The sequence below is a fragment of the Coregonus lavaretus genome (assembly GCF_964263955.1).
Source record: "Coregonus lavaretus genome assembly, chromosome: 7".
Classification (NCBI taxonomy): Eukaryota; Metazoa; Chordata; class Actinopteri; order Salmoniformes; family Salmonidae; genus Coregonus; species Coregonus lavaretus.
The window spans coordinates 62,394,000-62,413,999 of NC_139994.1; the positions used below are offsets into that span (position 1 = coordinate 62,394,000).

General features: G+C 45.5%; 1 protein-coding gene across 1 annotated transcript in view; it reads right to left on the minus strand.

Annotated features, from left to right (window-relative positions):
- The window catches only part of LOC311132616 (arf-GAP with Rho-GAP domain, ANK repeat and PH domain-containing protein 2-like), a 113,144-nt gene that overhangs the window by 37,387 nt on the left and 55,757 nt on the right, over nt 1-20,000 (minus strand). The window contains 5 exon segments of the mRNA XM_084165862.1: nt 108-171; nt 11,259-11,357; nt 11,360-11,381; nt 11,383-11,457; nt 12,350-12,452. Of these exon segments, the coding sequence (XP_084021988.1) occupies nt 108-171; nt 11,259-11,357; nt 11,360-11,381; nt 11,383-11,457; nt 12,350-12,452 (363 nt within the window).

Here is a 20,000-nt window from a genome sequence, read left to right on the forward strand (position 1 = left end):
GCTAAATGAACATAGGGGAAACACTGCAATGAAAAATGACACACATCAGAACACAGTGTCAACGCTGCAAAGCAGGCTGGGAATGAACAAACCACGGACACACATACCTTCCACCCTCCACCATCAAGAGCACTTGGATCCTCTCCTCGCCTTCTACGTGTGTGGAAACAGCTGAGGAAGAGCAACAACGGAGGAAAGGAAAGGAAGATGGCACGTGAATAGTATGTTCACGGCTGTGACGATGCTGAAACAAAGCATAGCTGCAATGCACTTAAGAGTATTCCTCGCTATGTGGGAGGAAAAGTGTTCCTTCTAGAAGTAGATGTAGTACACAGACCCCAGGCAGATCTGCTTGGACACACAGACAGCGGAAAACAGGGGGGACGAGACAGAAAGAGATGGAAAAATCTAAGCGAGTGATCGTGCCGGCAACCATAAATGCTTCACACTAGAGTAAATAGCATTTTCCCTGTTGCCTGTGTAGCCGACACTACTGTATGCATCTGGTCGTTGTCTTGTTGACGTCCCTGTGTGATGTTCACTCAGTGGGGGGGGGTGGGGGGGGACTGGGGGACTGGGGGGGGGACTGGGGCATGAAGCCTGGATGTCAGTGGTCGTCAGCTGTTACAACGCCTGGGTGGTGCCAAATCAGATCGCACTGTTTTGCATTATTCTACACACACACACACACACACACACACACACACACACACACACACACACACACACACACACACACACACACACACACACACACACAATGTACAGTACATAGCACAACTTGCTATGTCCTACATACCAATTGCTTTCACACCTATGAATCTCCTTCTCTCCTATTTATTCGGTTTCATATTGGCCACAAACTACCCTTTGTTTTAGAACAATCAGATCTGCTTTACTGTCAAGCATTGTAAGAAGACAATATAAGGGTGATGAGCCACTGGTAACACTGATATTACAAAATAAATACATTTACATCATTTAGCAGACGCTTTTATCCAGAGCGACTTACAGGAGCAATTAGGGTTAAGTGCCTTGCTCAAGGGCACATAGACAGATTTTTCACCTAATTGGCTTGGAGATTTGAACCAGTGACTTGTTGGTTACTGGACCAATGCTCTTAACCACTAGGCTAGAAACTCTCAATAATATATGGAGGTAAACAGGCAAAACTATTAATCTCCACCACTCTCTGGTGGCAAATTATGTGCTGATGTTGTGTTTGGCATAGTTTCAAGGGCAAGGAATTTTTCTCTGATTCCAGCAACCTGCGGTAAAAAAAACAGGAGCTTCAGAGATTGCTATTGACTTGAGAAGGCTTTATTAATAAAATAGTGTTATCAGGTAAATGCAAACGCTTGTCATTTTTTCAAAACAAACACATCAAAATCACTTTATCCACCTCTCGGCTCTCGCTGTGGAAATGTTATTAAAATGTTATGCTTCTGGGATAAGGAAGCTAACTCCGCAGCCTTGTAGGCCTGTAATAAGTATTGGGATTTGGCCGGTAAAAGACTGCTTGTTATGCTTTGTTTCTTCGTTCTTCAGAGAAATAAATGTTTTTTATTTTTTAAGGTAACAACAGCACACATTATCACACAGCAATTCTGTGTATTAAAAGCCCGGAAATCAACTGTGAGTCCGCTTGCTTGCTTACTAGACGATGTGAATGATTCTATTATTTTCCTAAATGTGCTGTGCTGTAGAGAGAGAGAGAGTGTCGCAGAGTTCTGGTTTTGCTAATGGGTATCATCGGAGTGATTCTATCTTTGATGAATCAGGGGCTGGTACTCCTGCAAAAAAGCCTGTCTCACTCCAATTTCCCTTGCACTAGTTATTTAGTTTCTTTGTTGGCCAGTGACAATTTTGGAATAACAATACACAATTTTACAAACTACACCCCTGTAACAAATACTGAATCAACTATATTGAAGAAACAAATTGATGATGTGCTTATCTTGTTCTGAAACAATAGGTGTCCAATCAAAACGCATAATTTGACCATTGGGTACAATACTATGATAATTGTGTAGATACTCCTCTAAGAAAACCAATAGTCCAAACCTCATGGCTCTGGCATAATTCATTTAAAAGTTATTGGAGTTTTTTTTACCCTTGTAGGATGGCCAAAATTAGGGTGACTAAAGAAAGTTGCATCACTTTAGCTGGGCTGTGTTAGAGTTAAGGTTAACTGACAGGCTCACTGTTGAACTCGTCATCTTTCCTCTCGACATAAAACAATATAGACGTAAGATAGATATCGATTTTGAGATATGACGTAGTATTTTCATATTTTAGTATACCCTTTTCATATTAATGTGAAATTACTATTCTTTTTCAAAGACTTCTCACAATAACAAGCCTATCTCTGGAAATGTCAATGGAGCAATGAGTGTAAGCTTTTTTTTATTTTCAAAGCCTTTTACATGTAATTCAGCCCCGTGTCATGCTAATTTAGCTTTTTGTGACCCGCAGAAACAACTTTGCAGATGACCACCACAACATGTAAATCCTAAAAAAGTTGCTGCGAAAATGCTGCACCGCTCTGTCAACAGAGATCAATGCTTATTATCGTCTGTATTAGGTTACAAAATCCAAACTTTTTTGATATAATGTTAATGATATGTTAGAGAAAGACCCACTGAACAATTCAGAACATGAAGAATCAAATTTGTCTTGGTGTATTTATAAATGTATTTTATAACATAAGGAAGTGAAATTTCATCACCGAAGCGTGTTTTCACCCACTCTGGGCAGAGTGGGTAGACACCTTACAATAGGGGATGCACACTGAGATCAGAACACCGTGGCAGCTTAACTCTAACCAGACTTTAATTTTCATTAATCATTTTCTCCCGTCTCTCTCTCTCTCTCTCTCTCGCTCTCTCTCTCTGTCCTTAGTCCTGGCTGGTGATAAGGCAGATCAGACCTGAAGTCAATCCCTGGGCAAGTCACCATTTCATGACATAATGACCTCTACCTAATACAGAGGAGAGGCAGATCAGTGGATATGCCCAGCTTTACTCATGGTGATCCTCTGTAGCTCAGTTGGTAGAGCATGGCGCTTGAAATGCCAGGATAGTGGGTTCGATTCCCAGGACCATCCATTCGTAGAATACTTGACATGACTGTAAGTCACTTTGGATGGAAGCGTCTGCTAAATGGCATATATTATATATATATATATATATATATATATATATATATATATATATAAATATACAGTGGTGAGAACAAGTATTTGATACACTGACGATTTTGCAGGTTTTCCTACTTACAAAGCATGTAGAGGTCTGTAGTTTTTATCATAGGTACACTTCAACTGTGAGAGACGGAATCTAAAACAAAAATCCAGAAAATCACATTGTATGATTTTTAAGTAATTAATTTGCATTTTATTGCATGACATAAGTATTTGATACATCAGAAAAGCAGAACTTAATATTTGGTACAGAAATCTTTGTTTGCAATTACAGAGATCATACGTTTCCTGTAGGTCTTGACCAGGTTTGCACACACTGCAGCAGGGATTTTGGCCCACTCCTCCATACAGACCTTCTCCAGATCCTTCAGGTTTCGGGGCTGTCGCTGGGCAATATGGACTTTCAGCTCCCTCCAAAGATGTTCTATTGGGTTCAGGTCTGGAGACTGGCTAGGCCACTCCAGGACCTTGAGATGCTTCTTACGGAGCCACTCCTTAGTTGCCCTGGCTGTGTGTTTCGGGTCGTTGTCATGCTGGAAGACCCAGCCACGACCCATCTTCAATGCTCTTACTGAGGGAAGGAGGTTGTTGGCCAAGATCTCGCGATATATGGCCCCATCCATCCTCCCCTCAATACGGTGCAGTCGTCCTGTCCCCTTTGCAGAAAAGCATCCCCAAAGAATGATATTTCCACCTCCATGCTTCACCGTTGGGATGGTGTTCTTGGGGTTGTACTCATCCTTCTTCTTCCTCCAAACATGGCGAGTGGAGTTTAGACCAAAAAGCTCTATTTTTGTCTCATCAGACCACATGACCTTCTCCCATTCCTCCTCTGGATCATCCAGATGGTCATTGGCAAACTTCAGATGGGCCTGGACATGCGCTGGCTTGAGCAGGGGGACCTTGCGTGCGCTGCAGGATTTTAATCCATGACGGCGTAGTGTGTTACTAATGTTTTTTTTTTAGACTGTGGTCCCAGCTCTCTTCAGGTCATTGACCAAGTCCTGCCGTGTAGTTCTGGGCTGATCCCGCACCTTCCTCATGATCATTGATGCCCCACGAGGTGAGATCTTGCATAGAGCCCCAGACCGAGGGTGATTGACCGTCATCTTGAACTTCTTCCATTTTCTAATATTTGCACCAACAGTTGTTGCCTTCTCACCAAGCTGCTTGCCTATTGTCCTGTAGCCCGTCCCAGCCTTGTGCAGGTCTACAATTTTATCCCTGATGTCCTTTCACAGCTCTCTGGTCTTGGCCATTGTGGAGAGGTTGGAGTCTGTTTGATTGAGTGTGTGGACAGGTGTCTTTTATATAGGTAACGAGTTCAAACAGGTGCAGTTACTACAGGTAATGAGTGGAGAACAGGAGGGCTTCTTAAAGAAAAACTAACAGGTCTGTGAGAGCCGGAATTCTTACTGGTTGGTAGGTGATCAAATACTTATGTCATGCAATAAAATGCAAATCAATTACTTAAAAATTATACAATTTGGATTTTTGTTTTAGATTCCGTCTCTCACAGTTGAAGTGTACCTATGATAAAAATTACAGACCTCTACATGCTTTGTAAGTAGGAAAACCTGCAAAATCGGCAGTGTATCAAATACTTGTTCTCCCCACTGTATATATACACATACATACAGTGGGGTCCTAAATTATTGACACCCTTGATAAAGATGTGCAATAATGACTGCATCAAATAAATAATTCAAATACTGAGCTATGTTGTCTAAAACATTTTTTTTAAAGGAAATTATATTATTTTAAACTAACACAATTGCTCGGAGGAAGAGATTTTGTTTAACAAGTAATATAATTTTTTCTCAGATGTCAAAATTATTACCCAAGACATGCTAACCTCCCCTGTCATTGGTAATGGTGAGAGGTTAGCATGTCTCGGGGGTATGATCGTTTACCCTCTGTAACTTTCTCACTCATCATTATTCATAAATCATTCAGGATTATCTATTATCATGGTAGCATCAACATTAAAGTAGAAGTGTTAAGAAACATATTATATTCTTATTTACAATAAAAGTCACTCCAAAATGACAATACATTATTTACCATTAATTTCTATTGGGCACAAAATAATCTGAAACAAAACCAAAACAAACTGCAAATGCATCCAACAAGTTTATAGAGTCACAAGCTTGATGTAGTCATTGCGTGCCAAGAATATGGGACCAAATACTAAACTTTTAACTACTTTATTCATAAGAATCTTTAGGAGTGTCAATAATTTTGACCTTTCTGAAGAAAAAAATAAAAAGATGACTTGTATTAGTATAAAATAATATAATGTATATTTTATTTACATTTTTTAATTCAACATATCTCAGTATTTGAATTATTTATTTTGAACAGTCATTATTGCTCAGATTTATCAAGGGGGTCAATCATTTAACCCCACTGTACATATTATATATCATAGTATACTCTAAACTGGAGCCAGAGAGTCATTTCTAAAGCAGCCCAGATGGTTGTGTCCTAGTGAACATCCCAATGCCTCTAAACTGTCTAAAACATGTATGATCTTTCTGTGGTACACTGCTGCAACCCTCTGTTTGGGGTGCCAGTGTTACTAATGGGTGTAACCCTCTGTTTTGGGGTGTCATTGTTACTAATGGGTGTAACCCTCTGTTTTGGGGTGTCAGTGTTACTAATGGGTGTAACCCTCTGTTTGGTGTGCCAGTGTTACTAATGGGTGTAACCCTCTGTTTGGGGTGTCATTGTTACTAATGGGTGTAACCCTCTGTTTTGGGGTGTCAGTGTTACTAGTGGGTGTAACCCTCTGTTTTGGGGTGTCAGTGTTACTAATGGGTGTAACCCTCTGTTTTGGGGTGTCAGTGATAATACTAATGGGTGTAACCCTCTGTTTTGGGGTGTCAGTGTTACTAATGGGTGTAACCCTCTGTTTTGGGGTGTCAGTGTTACTAATGGGTGTAACCCTCTGTTTTGGGGTGTCATTGTTACTAATGGGTGTAACCCTCTGTTTTGGGGTGTCAGTGTTCCTAATGGGTGTAACCCTCTGTTTTGGGGTGTCAGTGTTACTAATGGGTGTAACCCTCTGTTTTGGGGTGTCAGTGTTCCTAATGGGTGTAACCCTCTGTTTTGGGGTGTCAGTGTTACTAATGGGTGTAACCCTCTGTTTGGGGTGTCAGTGTTACTAATGAGGGCAAAGTCTATGTCACAGGATGGGGTTCCTTACATTTCAGATTCCACAACGTTTCACCCTATAAGAGAACACAGAGAGACCCTCTGGTACCTCTGAGGCTTCCCGTCTGTGACAAACATGGATTTCAGAGCGCCGGGAGAACCGGGGAAAGCTTTGGCAGCTCCCAGCTCTCTGATCCTGCCCCAGGTAAGAGGAGGGGGTGGGAACGCAGCGACATTCCGATTTGATCTACAGTAAGCCTTAAACGGATTACACATCATTCTGGTGCAATCAATTGAAATTTTGAAAGTCTAGTTGGCTGCCAACTCCGTGTGAACTTCTCGCCGACACGGCTGACATACCCACTGGGCAACTTTCTTTGCTCTCCGCTGAGAATACTTTTAAAGAGGACTGTAGTGTGGAGACTCTCTCTCAGACGTAGGAGGGCACACTCACGCATCCCACAGTAGTGTGGAGATGTCAATATCACATGCCAGTGGAGAGCGGAGAGAGACGGTGCCACTTCAAAGATGATAACTAATGCCATGCAGGGTCAAGATGTGATCGACATGTTATACTGTACTATATATGTTACCTGAGCCTACAGTGAGGGGAAAAAGGTATTTGATCCCCTGCTGATTTTGTACGTTTGCCCACTGACAAAGAAATTATCAGCCTATAATTTTAATGGTAGGTTTATTTGAACAGTGAGAGACAGAATAACAACAACAAAAATCCAGAAAAACGCATGGCAAAAATGTTATAAACTGATTTTCATTTTAATGAGGGAAATAATTATTTGACCCCCTCTCAATCAGAAAGATTTCTGGCTCCCAGGTGTCTTTTATACAGGTAATGAGGTGAGATTAGGAGCACACTCTTAAAGGGAGTGCTCCTAATCTCAGTTTGTTACCTGTATAAAAGACACCCGTCCACAGAAGCAATCAATCAGATTCCAAACTCTCCACCATGGCCAAGACCAAAGAGCTCTCCAAGGATGTCAGGGACAAGATTGTAGACCTACACAAGGCTGGAATGGTCTACAAGACCATCGCCAAGCAGCTTGGTGAGAAGGTGACAACAGTTGGTGCAATTATTCGCAAATGGAAGAAACACAAAATAACTGTCAATCTCCCTCGGCCTGGGGCTCCATGCAAGATCTCACCTCGTGGAGTTGCAATGATCATGAGAACGGTGAGGAATCAGTGTCACACTCTGGCTCCGGGACTTGTATTTGAGCCAGGGTGTATTCGTTTTGTGGGGGTTTGTTTTGGTTAGGTTGGGAATAGGGTGTGTTCATTTGGGTGTGTGTGGTTTTGGTTAGTTCTTGTGTAGTCATGTGACTCCCAATCGGAGGTAACGAGTGTCAGCTGTCGGCTCGTTATCTCTGATTGGGAGCCATATTTATCTGTATGTTTTCCTTTGGGTGTTGTGGGTTTTTGTTCCGTTTCGGTCGGTGTACCGTGGACTTCATGAGTCGTCTTTTGTTTGTAGTTCGAAACTTTAATTAATAAAGTCATGTTTCTTGCACACGCTGCGCCTTGGTCTCCTTCGCTCTTAGACGACCGTGACAGAAAAACCCACCATTCTAGGACCAAGCGGCGTGTCAAGCGGCAACAGGACCAACCTACACAGGATTCATGGACATGGGAGGAGATACTGGATGGAAGGGGTCCTTGGGCACAACCGGGAGAATATCGCCGCCCTCGTGAAGAGCTGGAGGCAGCTAAAGCCGAGAGGAGGCAATATGAGGAGGCAGCACAGAGGCAAGGCTGGAAGCCCGTGAGGACTACCCAAAAATTTCTTGGGGGGGGCCTTAAGGGGAGTGTGGCGAAGTCAGGTAGGAGACCTGCGCCTACTCCCTGTACTTACCGTGGAGAGCGAGAGTACGGGCAGACACCGTGTTACGCAGTAGAGCGCATGGTGTCTCCTGTACGCGTGCTTAGCCCGGTTCGGTACATTCCAGCTCCACGTATCGGCCGGGCTAGATTGAGCGTTGAGCCGGATGTCATGAAGCCGGCCCAACGCATCTGGCCACCAATGCGTCTCCTCGGGCCGGCTTACATGGCACCAGCCTTACGCATGGTGTCCCCGGTTCGCCTACATAGCCCGGTGCGGGTTATTCCACCTTCCCGTACTGGTCGGGCGACGGGGAGCATACAACCAGGTAAGGTTGGGCAGGCTCAGTGCTCAAGGGAGCCAGTAAGCCTGCACGGTCCGGTATTTCCGGCGCCACCTCCCCGCTCCAGCCCAGTACCACCAGTGCCTACACCACGCACCAAGCCTCCTGTGTGTCCCCAGAGTCCTGTGCGTCCTGTTGCTGCTCCCCGCACTAGCCCTGAGATGCGTGTCCTCAGCCCGGGACCACCAGTTCCGGCACCACGCACCAGGCCTATAGTGCGTCTCGGCCGGCCAGAGTCTGCCGTCTGCCCAACGGCGCCTGAACTGCCCGTCTGCCCAACGGCGCCTGAACTGCCCGTCTGCCCAACGGCGCTTGAACTGCCCGTCTGCCCAACGGCGCCTGAACTGCCTGTCTGCCCAACGCCGTCTGAACTGCCCGTCTGTACTGAGCCTGCAAAGCCGCCCGTCTGCCATGAGCCTTCAGAGCCGTCCGCCAGACCGGAGCTGCTAAAGCCTTCCGCCAGACAGGAGCCGCTAGAGCCTTCCGCTAGACAGGATCAGCCAGAGCCTTCCGCCAGACAGGATCAGCCAGAGCCTTCCGCCAGACAGGATCAGCCAGAGCCTTCCGCCAGACAGGATCAGCCAGAGCCTTCCGCCAGACAGGATCAGCCAGAGCCTTCTGCCAGCCATGAGCAGCCAGATCCGTCAGCCTGCCATGAGCAGCCAGATCCGTCAGCCAGCCATGAGCAGCCAGATCCGTCAGCCTGCCATGAGCAGCCAGATCCGTCAGCCAGCCATGAGCAGCCAGATCCGTCAGCCAGCCATGAGCAGCCAGATCCGTCAGCCAGCCATGAGCCGTCCAGCCAGGATCCGCCAGAGCCGTCCAGCCGGGGTCCGCCAGCCAGCCAGGATCCGCCAGAGCCAGCCAGCCAGGATCCGCCATTCAGTCCGGTGCTGCCCCTTAGCCTGGTGCTGCCCCTTAGTCCGGTGCTGCCCCTTAGTCCGGTGCTGCCTCTTAGTCCGGTGCTGCCCCTTAATCCGGTGGGGTTAAGTTGGAGGGTGGTCAGTTGGAGGAGGCTACGGAAGCGGGTAGTGACTATGGTGGGGTGGGGACCACGACCAGAGCCGGAACCACCGCCGAAGAGGTATGCCCACCCAGCCCTCCCTGGGTTAGCCCTAGTTGAGGCGCGGTCGCAGTCCGCGCCTTTAGGGGGGGGTACTGTCACACTCTGGCTCCGGGACTTGTATTTGAGCCAGGGTGTATTCGTTTTGTGGGGGTTTGTTTTGGTTAGGTTGGGAATAGGGTGTGTTAATTTGGGTGTGTGTGGTTTTGGTTAGTTCTTGTGTAGTCATGTGACTCCCAATCGGAGGTAACGAGTGTCAGCTGTCGGCTCGTTATCTCTGATTGGGAGCCATATTTATCTGTATGTTTTCCTTTGGGTGTTGTGGGTTTTTGTTCCGTTTCGGTCGGTGTACCGTGGACTTCATGAGTCGTCTTTTGTTTGTAGTTCGAAACTTTAATTAATAAAGTCATGTTTCTTGCACACGCTGCGCCTTGGTCTCCTTCGCTCTTAGACGACCGTGACAATCAGCCCAGAACTACACGGGAGGATCTTGTCAATGATCTCAAGGCAGCTGGGACCATAGTCACCAAGAAAACAATTGCTAACACACTACGCCGTGAAGGACTGAAATCATGCAGCGCCCGCAAGGTCCCCCTACTCAAGAAAGCACATATACATGCCCGTCTGAAGTTTGCCAATGAACATCTGAATGATTCAGAGGAGAACTGGGTGAAAGTGTTGTGGTCAGATGAGACCAAAATGGAGCTCTTTGGCATCAACTCAACTCGTCGTGTTTGGAGGAGGAGGAATGCTGCCTATGACCCCAAGAACACCATCCCCACCATCAAACATAGAGGTGGAAACATTATGCTTTGGGGGTGTTTTTCTGCTAAGGGGACAGGACAACTTCACCGCATCAAAGGGACGATGGACGGGGCCATGTACCATCAAATCTTGGGTGAGAACCTCCTTCCCTCAGCCAGGGCATTGAAAATGGGTCATGGATGGGTATTCCAGCATGACAATGACCCAAAACACACGGCCAAGGCAACAAAGGAGTGGCTCAAGAAGAAGCATATTAAGGTCCTGGAGTGGCCTAGCCAGTCTCCAGACCTTAATCCCATAGAAAATCTGTGGAGGGAGCTGAAGGTTCGAGTTGCCAAACGTCAGCCTCGAAACCATAATGACTTGGAGAAGATCTGCAAAGAGGAGTGGGACAAAATCCCTCCTGAAATGTGTGCAAACCTGGTGGCCAACTACAAGAAACGTCTGACCTCTGTGATTGCCAACAAGGGTTTTGCCACCAAGTACTAAGTCATGTTTTGCAGAGGGGTCAAATACTTCTTTCCCTCATTAAAATGCAAATCAATTTATACCATTTTTGACATTCGTTTTTCTGGATTTTTATGTTGTTATTCTGTCTCTCACTGTTCAAATAACCTACCATTTATAGACTGATCATGTCTTTGTCAGTGGGCAAACGTACAAAATCAGCAGGGGATAAAATACTTTTTTCCCTCACTGTATATAGTTCCTCCTTGTGTGTGTGTGTGTGTGTGTGTGTGTGTGTGTGTGTGTGTGTGTGTGTGTGTGTGTGTGTGTGTGTGTGTGTGTGTGTGTGTGTGTGTGTGTGTGTGTGTGTGTGCGTGTGTGTGTGTGTGTGTGCGTGTGCGTGCATGTGCGTTTGTGTGTCTTTAGGTATGGTCTCTATACTTACTGAGCTCCTGTAGTTGTTTGAGCTGCATGGCCCCCTGTGTACTCTCCTCCTTCCCGGAACTAAAGTAGAGGGCGGAGCCTTCCAGAGCGAACCAACCAACCTCCAGTGGTAGAGGTCATGACCCTTCCTTAAAGTAGAGCCTACCAATCAGCTCGCAGTCTCTCCTCAACATAGCCTCTACTTTAGATGGTACGAAACACTGAAGGAGACAAAACAAAAACTCAAGACCACAAAATAAAAACTATTCTCTAGAGTCACAGCAAAACAAAACTAACACAGGCAAAACCCCAAACATCTGTGCACAGGCAACAAACTTTGAGGTAAAACTTTTCCCTAACTTCTTCTTTCCCCAGCTGAATTTGATTCTAACACACCTTCTCTCTCTCTCTCTCTCTCTCTCTCTCTCTCTCTCTCTCTCTCTCTCTCTCTCTCTCTCTCTCTCTCTCTCTCTCTCTCTCTCTCTCTCTCTCTCTCTCTCTCTCTCTCTCTCTCTCTCTCTCTCTCTCTCTCTCTCTCTCTCTCTCTCTCTCTCTCTCTCTCTCTCTCTCTCTCTCTCTCTCTCTCTCTCTCTCTCTCTCTCTCTCTCTCTCTCTCTCTCTCTCTCTCTCTCTCTCAGTGTCTTCACCGTTTGATTGCAGCTCAAATTGAAACACGAGGACGTCTAAGGCCTAGGCTACACAGACAGGTGGACTAATACGACTACCTCTCCCACTATCTAGCACCAATTGGAATTAATAGATAGGTTGAGCAAGATAAAAGAAAAAAAAGGAATTGAGGACATATTTTGTGTAGTGTGCCATTACAAGAGCTTGTCACAGATAGTTGGAACACTATGTCTTCTTGATGGTTCGAGGGGCCGTGTGTGTGTGTGTGTGTGTGTGTGTGTGTGTGTGTGTGTGTGTGTGTGTGTGTGTGTGTGTGTGCGTGTGTTAAGGAGGGTGAAATGGATATATTGTGTTATCTAATGACACACACTGTTACACACGCAGACAGAACCACACTCATTACACTGTGTAAAACAAGTAAAGAAATTGACTAAAAACACACACACACATCTCCACACACACACCCACACACACACACACACACACCTTGGCGATAGCCTGGACCCAATCTTGCTGTGTCTCCTGTGTCTTGGCGCCAAACAAGAACACTCTGTCCGACTGTAGGTAGATCTCCACCATGAACACAGGCCTGAGAGAACAACGGGACAGGTTACTCACATACAGTACTGTCCCTGGTAAACGCAGGAGAAAGGGATATGAGACTGTTCCTTTAAATAATAACCAGCAAGGAGTCTAATATCTAGCAAGTAAAATCTAACAGTTCCACAACAAAAAACCAATACACACAAATCTAAGTAAAGGAATGGAATAAGAATAGATAAATATATGGATGAGGAATGTCATTATCAGAGTGGCATAGGCTAAGATGCAATAGATAGTATAGAATACAGTATATACATATGAGATGGGGAATGCAAGATATGTAAACATTATTACTATCTTAATAAGTCTAAATGCTGACACTATACATATACAAACACACACACTGTACATTAAGACCCTTACTGTAAATAATGCAAAATGTACACCAATACATACATATATGTATATATACAGTACCAGTCAAAAGTTTGGACACGCCTACTCATTCAAGGGTTTTTCTTTATGTTTACTATTTTCTACATTTTAGAATAACAGTGAAAACATCAAAACTATGAAATAACACATGCGGAATCATGTAGTAACCAAAGAAAGTGTTAAACAAATCAAAATATATTTTATATTCTTCAAAGTAGCCACTCTTTGCCTTGATGACAACTTTGCACACTCTTGGCATTCTCTCAACCAGCTTTCTTTCCTTCTTAATGTGTTTGAGCCAATCATTTGTGTTGTGACAAGGTAGGGGTGGTATACAGAAGATATCCCTATTTGGTAAAAGACCAAGTCCATATTATGGCAAGAACAGCTCAAATAAGCAAAGAGAAACGACAGTCCATCATTACTTTAAGACATGAAGGTCAGTCAATCCGGAAAATGTCAAGAACTGAACGTTTCTTCAAGTGCAGTCACAACAACCATCAAGCACAATGATGAAACTGTTACCTCTGCTGCAGAGGATAAGTTCATTAGAGCTACCAGCCTCAGAAATCGGCAATTAACTGCTCCTCAGATTGCAGTCCAAATAAATGCGTCACAGAGTTCAAGTAACAGACACATCTGAACATCAACTGTTCAGAGGAGACTGCGTGAATCAGGCCTTCATGGTCGAATTGCTGCAAAGAAACCACTACTAAAGGACACCAATAAGAAGAAGAGACTTGCTTGGGCCAAGAAACACGAGCAATGGACATTAGACCGGTGGAAATCTGTCCTTTGGTCTGATGAGTCCAAATTAGAGATTTTTGGTTCCGACCGTATCTTTGTGAGACGCAGAGTAGGTGAACAGATGATATCTGCATGTGTGGTTCCCACTGTGAAGCATGGAGGAGGAGGTGTGATGGTGCTTTGCTGGTGACACTGTTGTGATTTATTTAGAATTCAAGGCACACGTAACCAGCATGGCTTCCACAACATTCTGCAGCGATACGCCATCCCATCTGGTTTGCGCTTAGTTGGACTATAATTTGCTTTTCAACAGGACAATGGCCCAAAACACACCTCCAGGCTGTGTAAGGGCTATTTGACCAAGGAGAGTGATTGAATGCTGCATCAGATGACCTGGCCTCCACAATCACCCGACCTCAATCCAATTGAGATGGTTTGGGATGAGTCAGACCGCAGAGAAGGAAAAGCAGCCAACAAGTGTTCAGCATATGTGGGAACTCCTTCAAGACTGTTGGAAAAGCATTCCTCATGAAGCTGGTTGAGAGAATGCCAAGAGTGTGCTATGCTGTCATCAAAGCAAAGGGTGGCTACTTTGAAGAATATCAAATATATTTTGATTTGTTTAACACTTTTTTGGTTGCTACATGATTCCATATGTGTTATTTCATAGTTTTGATGTCTTCACTATTATTCTACAATGTAGAAAATAGTAAAAATAAAGAAACCCCTAAAATGAGTAAGTGTGTCCAAACTTTTGACTGCTACTGTATGTATGAAAACACAGAGGCCTACATACAGTGCCTTCAGAAAGTATTCACACCACATGACTTTTTCCACATTTTGTTGTGTTACAGCATGAATTTAAAATTGATTAAATTGAGATGTGTCATTGGCCTACACACAATACCCCATAATGTCAAATTGTAATTATGTTTTTAGCCATTTGTACATATTAATTAAAAATTAAAAGCTGAAATGTCAATAAGTTTTCAACCCCTTTCTTATGGCAAGCCTAAATAAGTTCAGGAGTAAAAATGTGCTTAACAAGTCACATAATAAGTTGCATGGACTCCCTCTGTGTGCAATAATAGTTTTTAACATTATTTTTTCATGACTACCTCATCTCTGTACCCCACACATACAATTATCTGTAAGGTGCCTCAGTCGAGCAGTGAATTACAAACACATATTCAACCACAAAGACCAGGGAGGTTTTCCAATGCCTCGCAAAGAAGGGCAGCTATTGGTAGATGGGTAAACATTTAAAAAAAGCAGACATTGAATATCATTTTGAGCATGGTGAAGTTATTAATAACACTTTTTATGGTGTATCAATACACCCAGTCACTACAAAGATACAGGCGTCCTTCCTAACTCAGTTGCCGGAGAGGAAGGAAACCACTCAGGTATTTCACCATGAAGCCAATGGTGACTTTAAAGCAGTTAAAGAGTTTAATGGCTGTGATAGGATACAACTGAGGATGGATCAACATCACTGTAGTTACTCCAAAATACTAACCTAAATGACAGAGTGAAAAGAAGGAAGTCTGTACAGAAGATAAATATTCCAAAACATGTATCCTGTATGCAATAAGGCACTAAAGTAAAACTGCAAAAAAATGTGGCAAAGAAATTAACTTTATGTCCTGAATACAAAGCATAATGTTTGGGGTAAATCCAACACAACACATCACTGAGTAACAATCTTCATATTTTCAAGCATGGTGGAGGCTGCATCATGTTATGGGTATGCTTGTCATCTGCAAAGACTAGGGAGTTTTTTTTATTAGGATAAGCATATATGGAATAGAGCTAAGCACAGGCAAAATCCTAGAGGAAAAACTGGTTCAGCTCCAACAGACACTGGGAAACAAATGCACCTTTTCTTACCAAGACGACAATGAGTGGCCTAGTTACAGTTTTTACTTAAATCGGCTTCAAAGTCTATGGCAATACTTGAAAATGGCTGTCTAGCAATGATCAACAACCAACTTGACAGAACTTGAAGAATATTTAAAAGAGTAATATGAAAATATTGTACAAGTCAGGTGTGGAAAGCTCTTAGAGATTTACCCAGAAAGACTCACAGCTGTAATCGCTGCCAAAGGTGATTCTAACATGTGTTCACTCAGTGGTGTGAATACTTATGTACATTTGATATTTCTGTATTTAAATGTCAATATATTTGCTAAAATATCAACAACAAAAAATCACTTTGTCATTATGGGGTATTGTGTGTAGACGGGTGAGCCAAAAAAAATTGATTTAATCCATTATGAATTCAGGCTGTAACACAACAACATATATATATAAGTCAAGGGATATGAATACTTTCTGAAGGCACTGTATATATACACCAACATCTTTACCCACGTATACACAAATACTTCAACACATACACACATTCAAACACACACAAAAGGTGCTAATACCTGCTGTTTAAGAGAGGAACAACCAAAAGGCAGCTATTAATCTTTGTTTGTCCATTTTCCCTCTTTCTCTCTTTCACTGGCTTCCCTCTGTCAGAGTATGACTTTCTTAATTGGTTTGGACACAGAGGCGGGCGATCCCTCGAATTTTGGGGCGTTGGCGGCGAGGGGTATAGCAGGGTTATAAGGGGTACAGCGGAGCGTGTCTAAAGGAGCATGTCATGAGGGGTCCCGGTAGCGCTGAGGCGTGTCTCCACTCATGAGCGTCGGGGGGAACATGGGGGGGACACTGGAACCCCTGACAAGTGTACATTTACATTTACATTTTAGTCATTTAGCAGACGCTCTTATCCAGAGCGACTTACAATTACATGCGCTTGTTAGTGAATCACAGAGGACAAGAGGGGGAGGGGGGGAAAGGTAGAGAGAGAGAAAGAGAGTGAGAGAAAAAGAAAGTTAGAGAGAGATTTAAACATAGAAGTTTAGGTTTGAAGAATATCTAACTGACGAACAAACACAATCCAATGTCTTTATAAGACGCCACATAATCAAACTTCACCATCCAAAACTACTTCAGCACCTACCCACTTCATCTAGCAGACACACAATTCTCCCTCCATCGAAATCTATGTGCATATTTTATATATAATATTCTGAAAACGTGGGCTGGTAATACACATCAGAGATCAGCGGACAAGGTAGAGGGGGCACATAGTGATTTTCAGGTCCCATACCTGATGAAATTACCCAAGCAGTCTATTTAATGTCAAATGACCCCCACATGGGTCGCCATGCAGGGCGATACAGAGTAAGGCCATTTGGGGAGTGTGTATTCTGCATACATTAATATGTATGAGCCATAGACAGACGGATGTCCCCTGTATAGCGCTAACGCTAATCTCTCATAGACAGATCTACGTAAACATAATTGGTACCGTAGAATCTGTCCGGACTGAACGGGACACGTAGGATCAAGAGCAGCAGTAGTTACGATGTTTGGGTTTTCGTAAATGGTTATTTGGACAAATCACGATTTCACAGGTGTTAGCATCTTTCAAATTTCGGAAGGGGAGGGGACATTCGGCCCGTAACTTTCAAAGAGAGAGGGTGGAGCTCCTCATTCTGGTTCCACTCTTTGGTCTAGCATCTCTTAATCTCTTCTATTAACATGTATGGACCCAGAACATAATCGAGCAGCTGACCAATTACTGAATACTTTAGTTCTGAGTTAACCAAGATTACACTGAGGCATGCTGGGACAGTGGAGGTGCAGAGCTTGTGGGGGATTAATCTATGATACTGATCTGTAGTCAGTGTAGCTACTAGTTACTCTCCCACTGACGGACAGGAAGAGAGACAGGGAGACAGAGGCTGGGGGACAGGGAGAGAGACTGGGAGACAGAGAGGCTGGGGGACAGGGAGAGAGACTGGGAGACAGAGAGGCTGGGGGACAGGGAGAGAGACTGGAAGACAGAGAGGCTGGAGGACAGGGAGAGAGACTGGGAGACAGAGAGGCTGGGGGACAGGGAGAGAGACTGGGAGACAGAGAGTCTGGGAGACAGAGAGGCTGGGGGACAGGGAGAGAGACTGGGAGACAGAGAGGCTGGGGGACAGGGAGAGAGACTGGGAGACAGAGAGGCTGGGGGACAGGGAGAGAGACTGGAAGACAGAGAGGCTGGGGGACAGGGAGAGAGACTGGGAGACAGATAGGCTGGGGGACAGGGAGAGAGACTGGGAGACAGAGAGGCTGGGGGACAGGGAGAGAGACTGGGAGACAGAGAGGCTGGGGGACAGGGAGAGAGACAGGGAGACAGAGAGGCTGGAGGACAGGGAGAGAGACTGGGAGACAGAGAGGCTGGGGGACAGGGAGAGAGACTGGGAGACAGAGAGGCTGGGGGACAGGGAGAGAGACTGGGAGACAGAGAGGCTGGAGGACAGGGAGAGAGACAGGGAGACAGAGAGGCTGGGGGACAGGGAGAGAGACTGGGAGACAGAGAGGCTGGAGGACAGGGAGAGAGACTGGGAGACAGAGAGGCTGGGGGACAGGGAGAGAGACTGGGAGACAGAGCGGCTGGGGGACAGGGAGAGAGACTGGGAGACAGAGAGGCTGGGGGACAGGGAGAGAGATGGGAGACAGAGAGGCTGGGGGACAGGGAGAGAGACTGGGAGACAGAGAGGCTGGGGGACAGGGAGAGAGACTGGGAGACAGAGAGGCTGGGGGACAGGGAGAGAGACTGGGAGACAGAGAGGCTGGGGGACAGGGAGAGAGACGGGGAGACAGAGAGGCTGGGGGACAGGGAGAGAGACGGGGAGACAGAGAGGCTGGGGGACAGGGAGAGAGACTGGGAGACAGAGAGGCTGGGGGACAGGGAGAGAGACTGGGAGACAGAGAGGCTGGGGGACAGGGAGAGAGACGGGGAGACAGAGAGGCTGGGGGACAGGGAGAGAGACGGGGAGACAGAGAGGCTGGGGGACAGGGAGAGAGACTGGGAGACAGAGAGGCTGGGGGACAGGGAGAGAGACTGGGAGACAGAGAGGCTGGGGGACAGGGAGAGAGACTGGGAGACAGAGAGGCTGGGGGACAGGGAGAGAGACTGGGAGACAGAGAGGCTGGGGGACAGGGAGAGAGACGGGGAGACAGAGAGGCTGGGGGACAGGGAGAGAGACTGGGAGACAGAGAGGCTGGGGGACAGGGAGAGAGACTGGGAGACAGAGAGGCTGGGAGACAGAGAGGCTGGGGGACAGGGAGAGAGTCTGGGAGACAGAGAGGCTGGGGGACAGGGAGAGAGTCTGGGAGACAGAGAGGCTGGGGGACAGGGAGAGAGTCTGGGAGACAGAGAGGCTGGGGGACAGGGAGAGAGTCTGGGAGACAGAGAGGCTGGGGGAGCACCATTTTACAGTGATCCTGTAGCCGTCAAACCAAAACACACAGGTACACACACAGAGAGACACACACAGGTACACACACACACACACACACAGAGGGACACACACACAGAGACACACACAGGTACACACACACACACACACACACACACACACAGAGGGACACACACAGAGAGACACACAGAGAGACAAAAACACAGATACACAGAGACACACACACAGAGAGACACACAGAGAGACACACACATAGAGACACACACAGAGGGACACACACAGAGAGACACACACACAGAGACACACACAGAGAGACACACACAGAGAGACACACACAGAGAGACACACACAGAGAGAGAGACACACACAGATACACAAATACACCAACAACTACACACTCATGTAAACATGCACACAATTGCATACTGTAGGCCACACACACACACACACGCACGCACACATGACACCTCCGTCTCCCCGACACACCAACACTCCAATAATTTTGGCTTGATTGTGTATATGAATCCATTGCATTGGGCCAGAGTAGCGAGTGCAGCCAGATGTCCATAATAAGAGCACAAATAACATTTATATAAATCAAGACATTGTTCCCTCGCCATAACATATGCTGGGGTATTAATGGACCCATTATTTGAGCCAAACACAAGTACAGAATGGATATATGCACACACACACACACACACACACACGGTGCACGTACACACACACGGTGCACGTACACACACACACACACACACACACACACACACACACACACACGGTGCACGTACACACACACACACACACGGTGCACGTACACACACACACTCAGAAATTGGATAATGGTCCCCTCTTCAGAATGATTACTCATTGTTTGAAGGTTTGAAGCGAACAGATAAACCAAGCTATATTTTGCCTAAACTGCAATCAGAGAATATATATACAGCTACTGTTCTTCAGTTCACATGTCTCTCTAAATGTGTGTCCCTTATGTAAGTGATTTAGTCAGCTCATCAACTTTTTTTATCAACTTTTAATTGATAGAGTGACAAAAGCTCATTACAAAGATGGATTGGTAAATAGACGCTTCGTAGTTTCTGCAC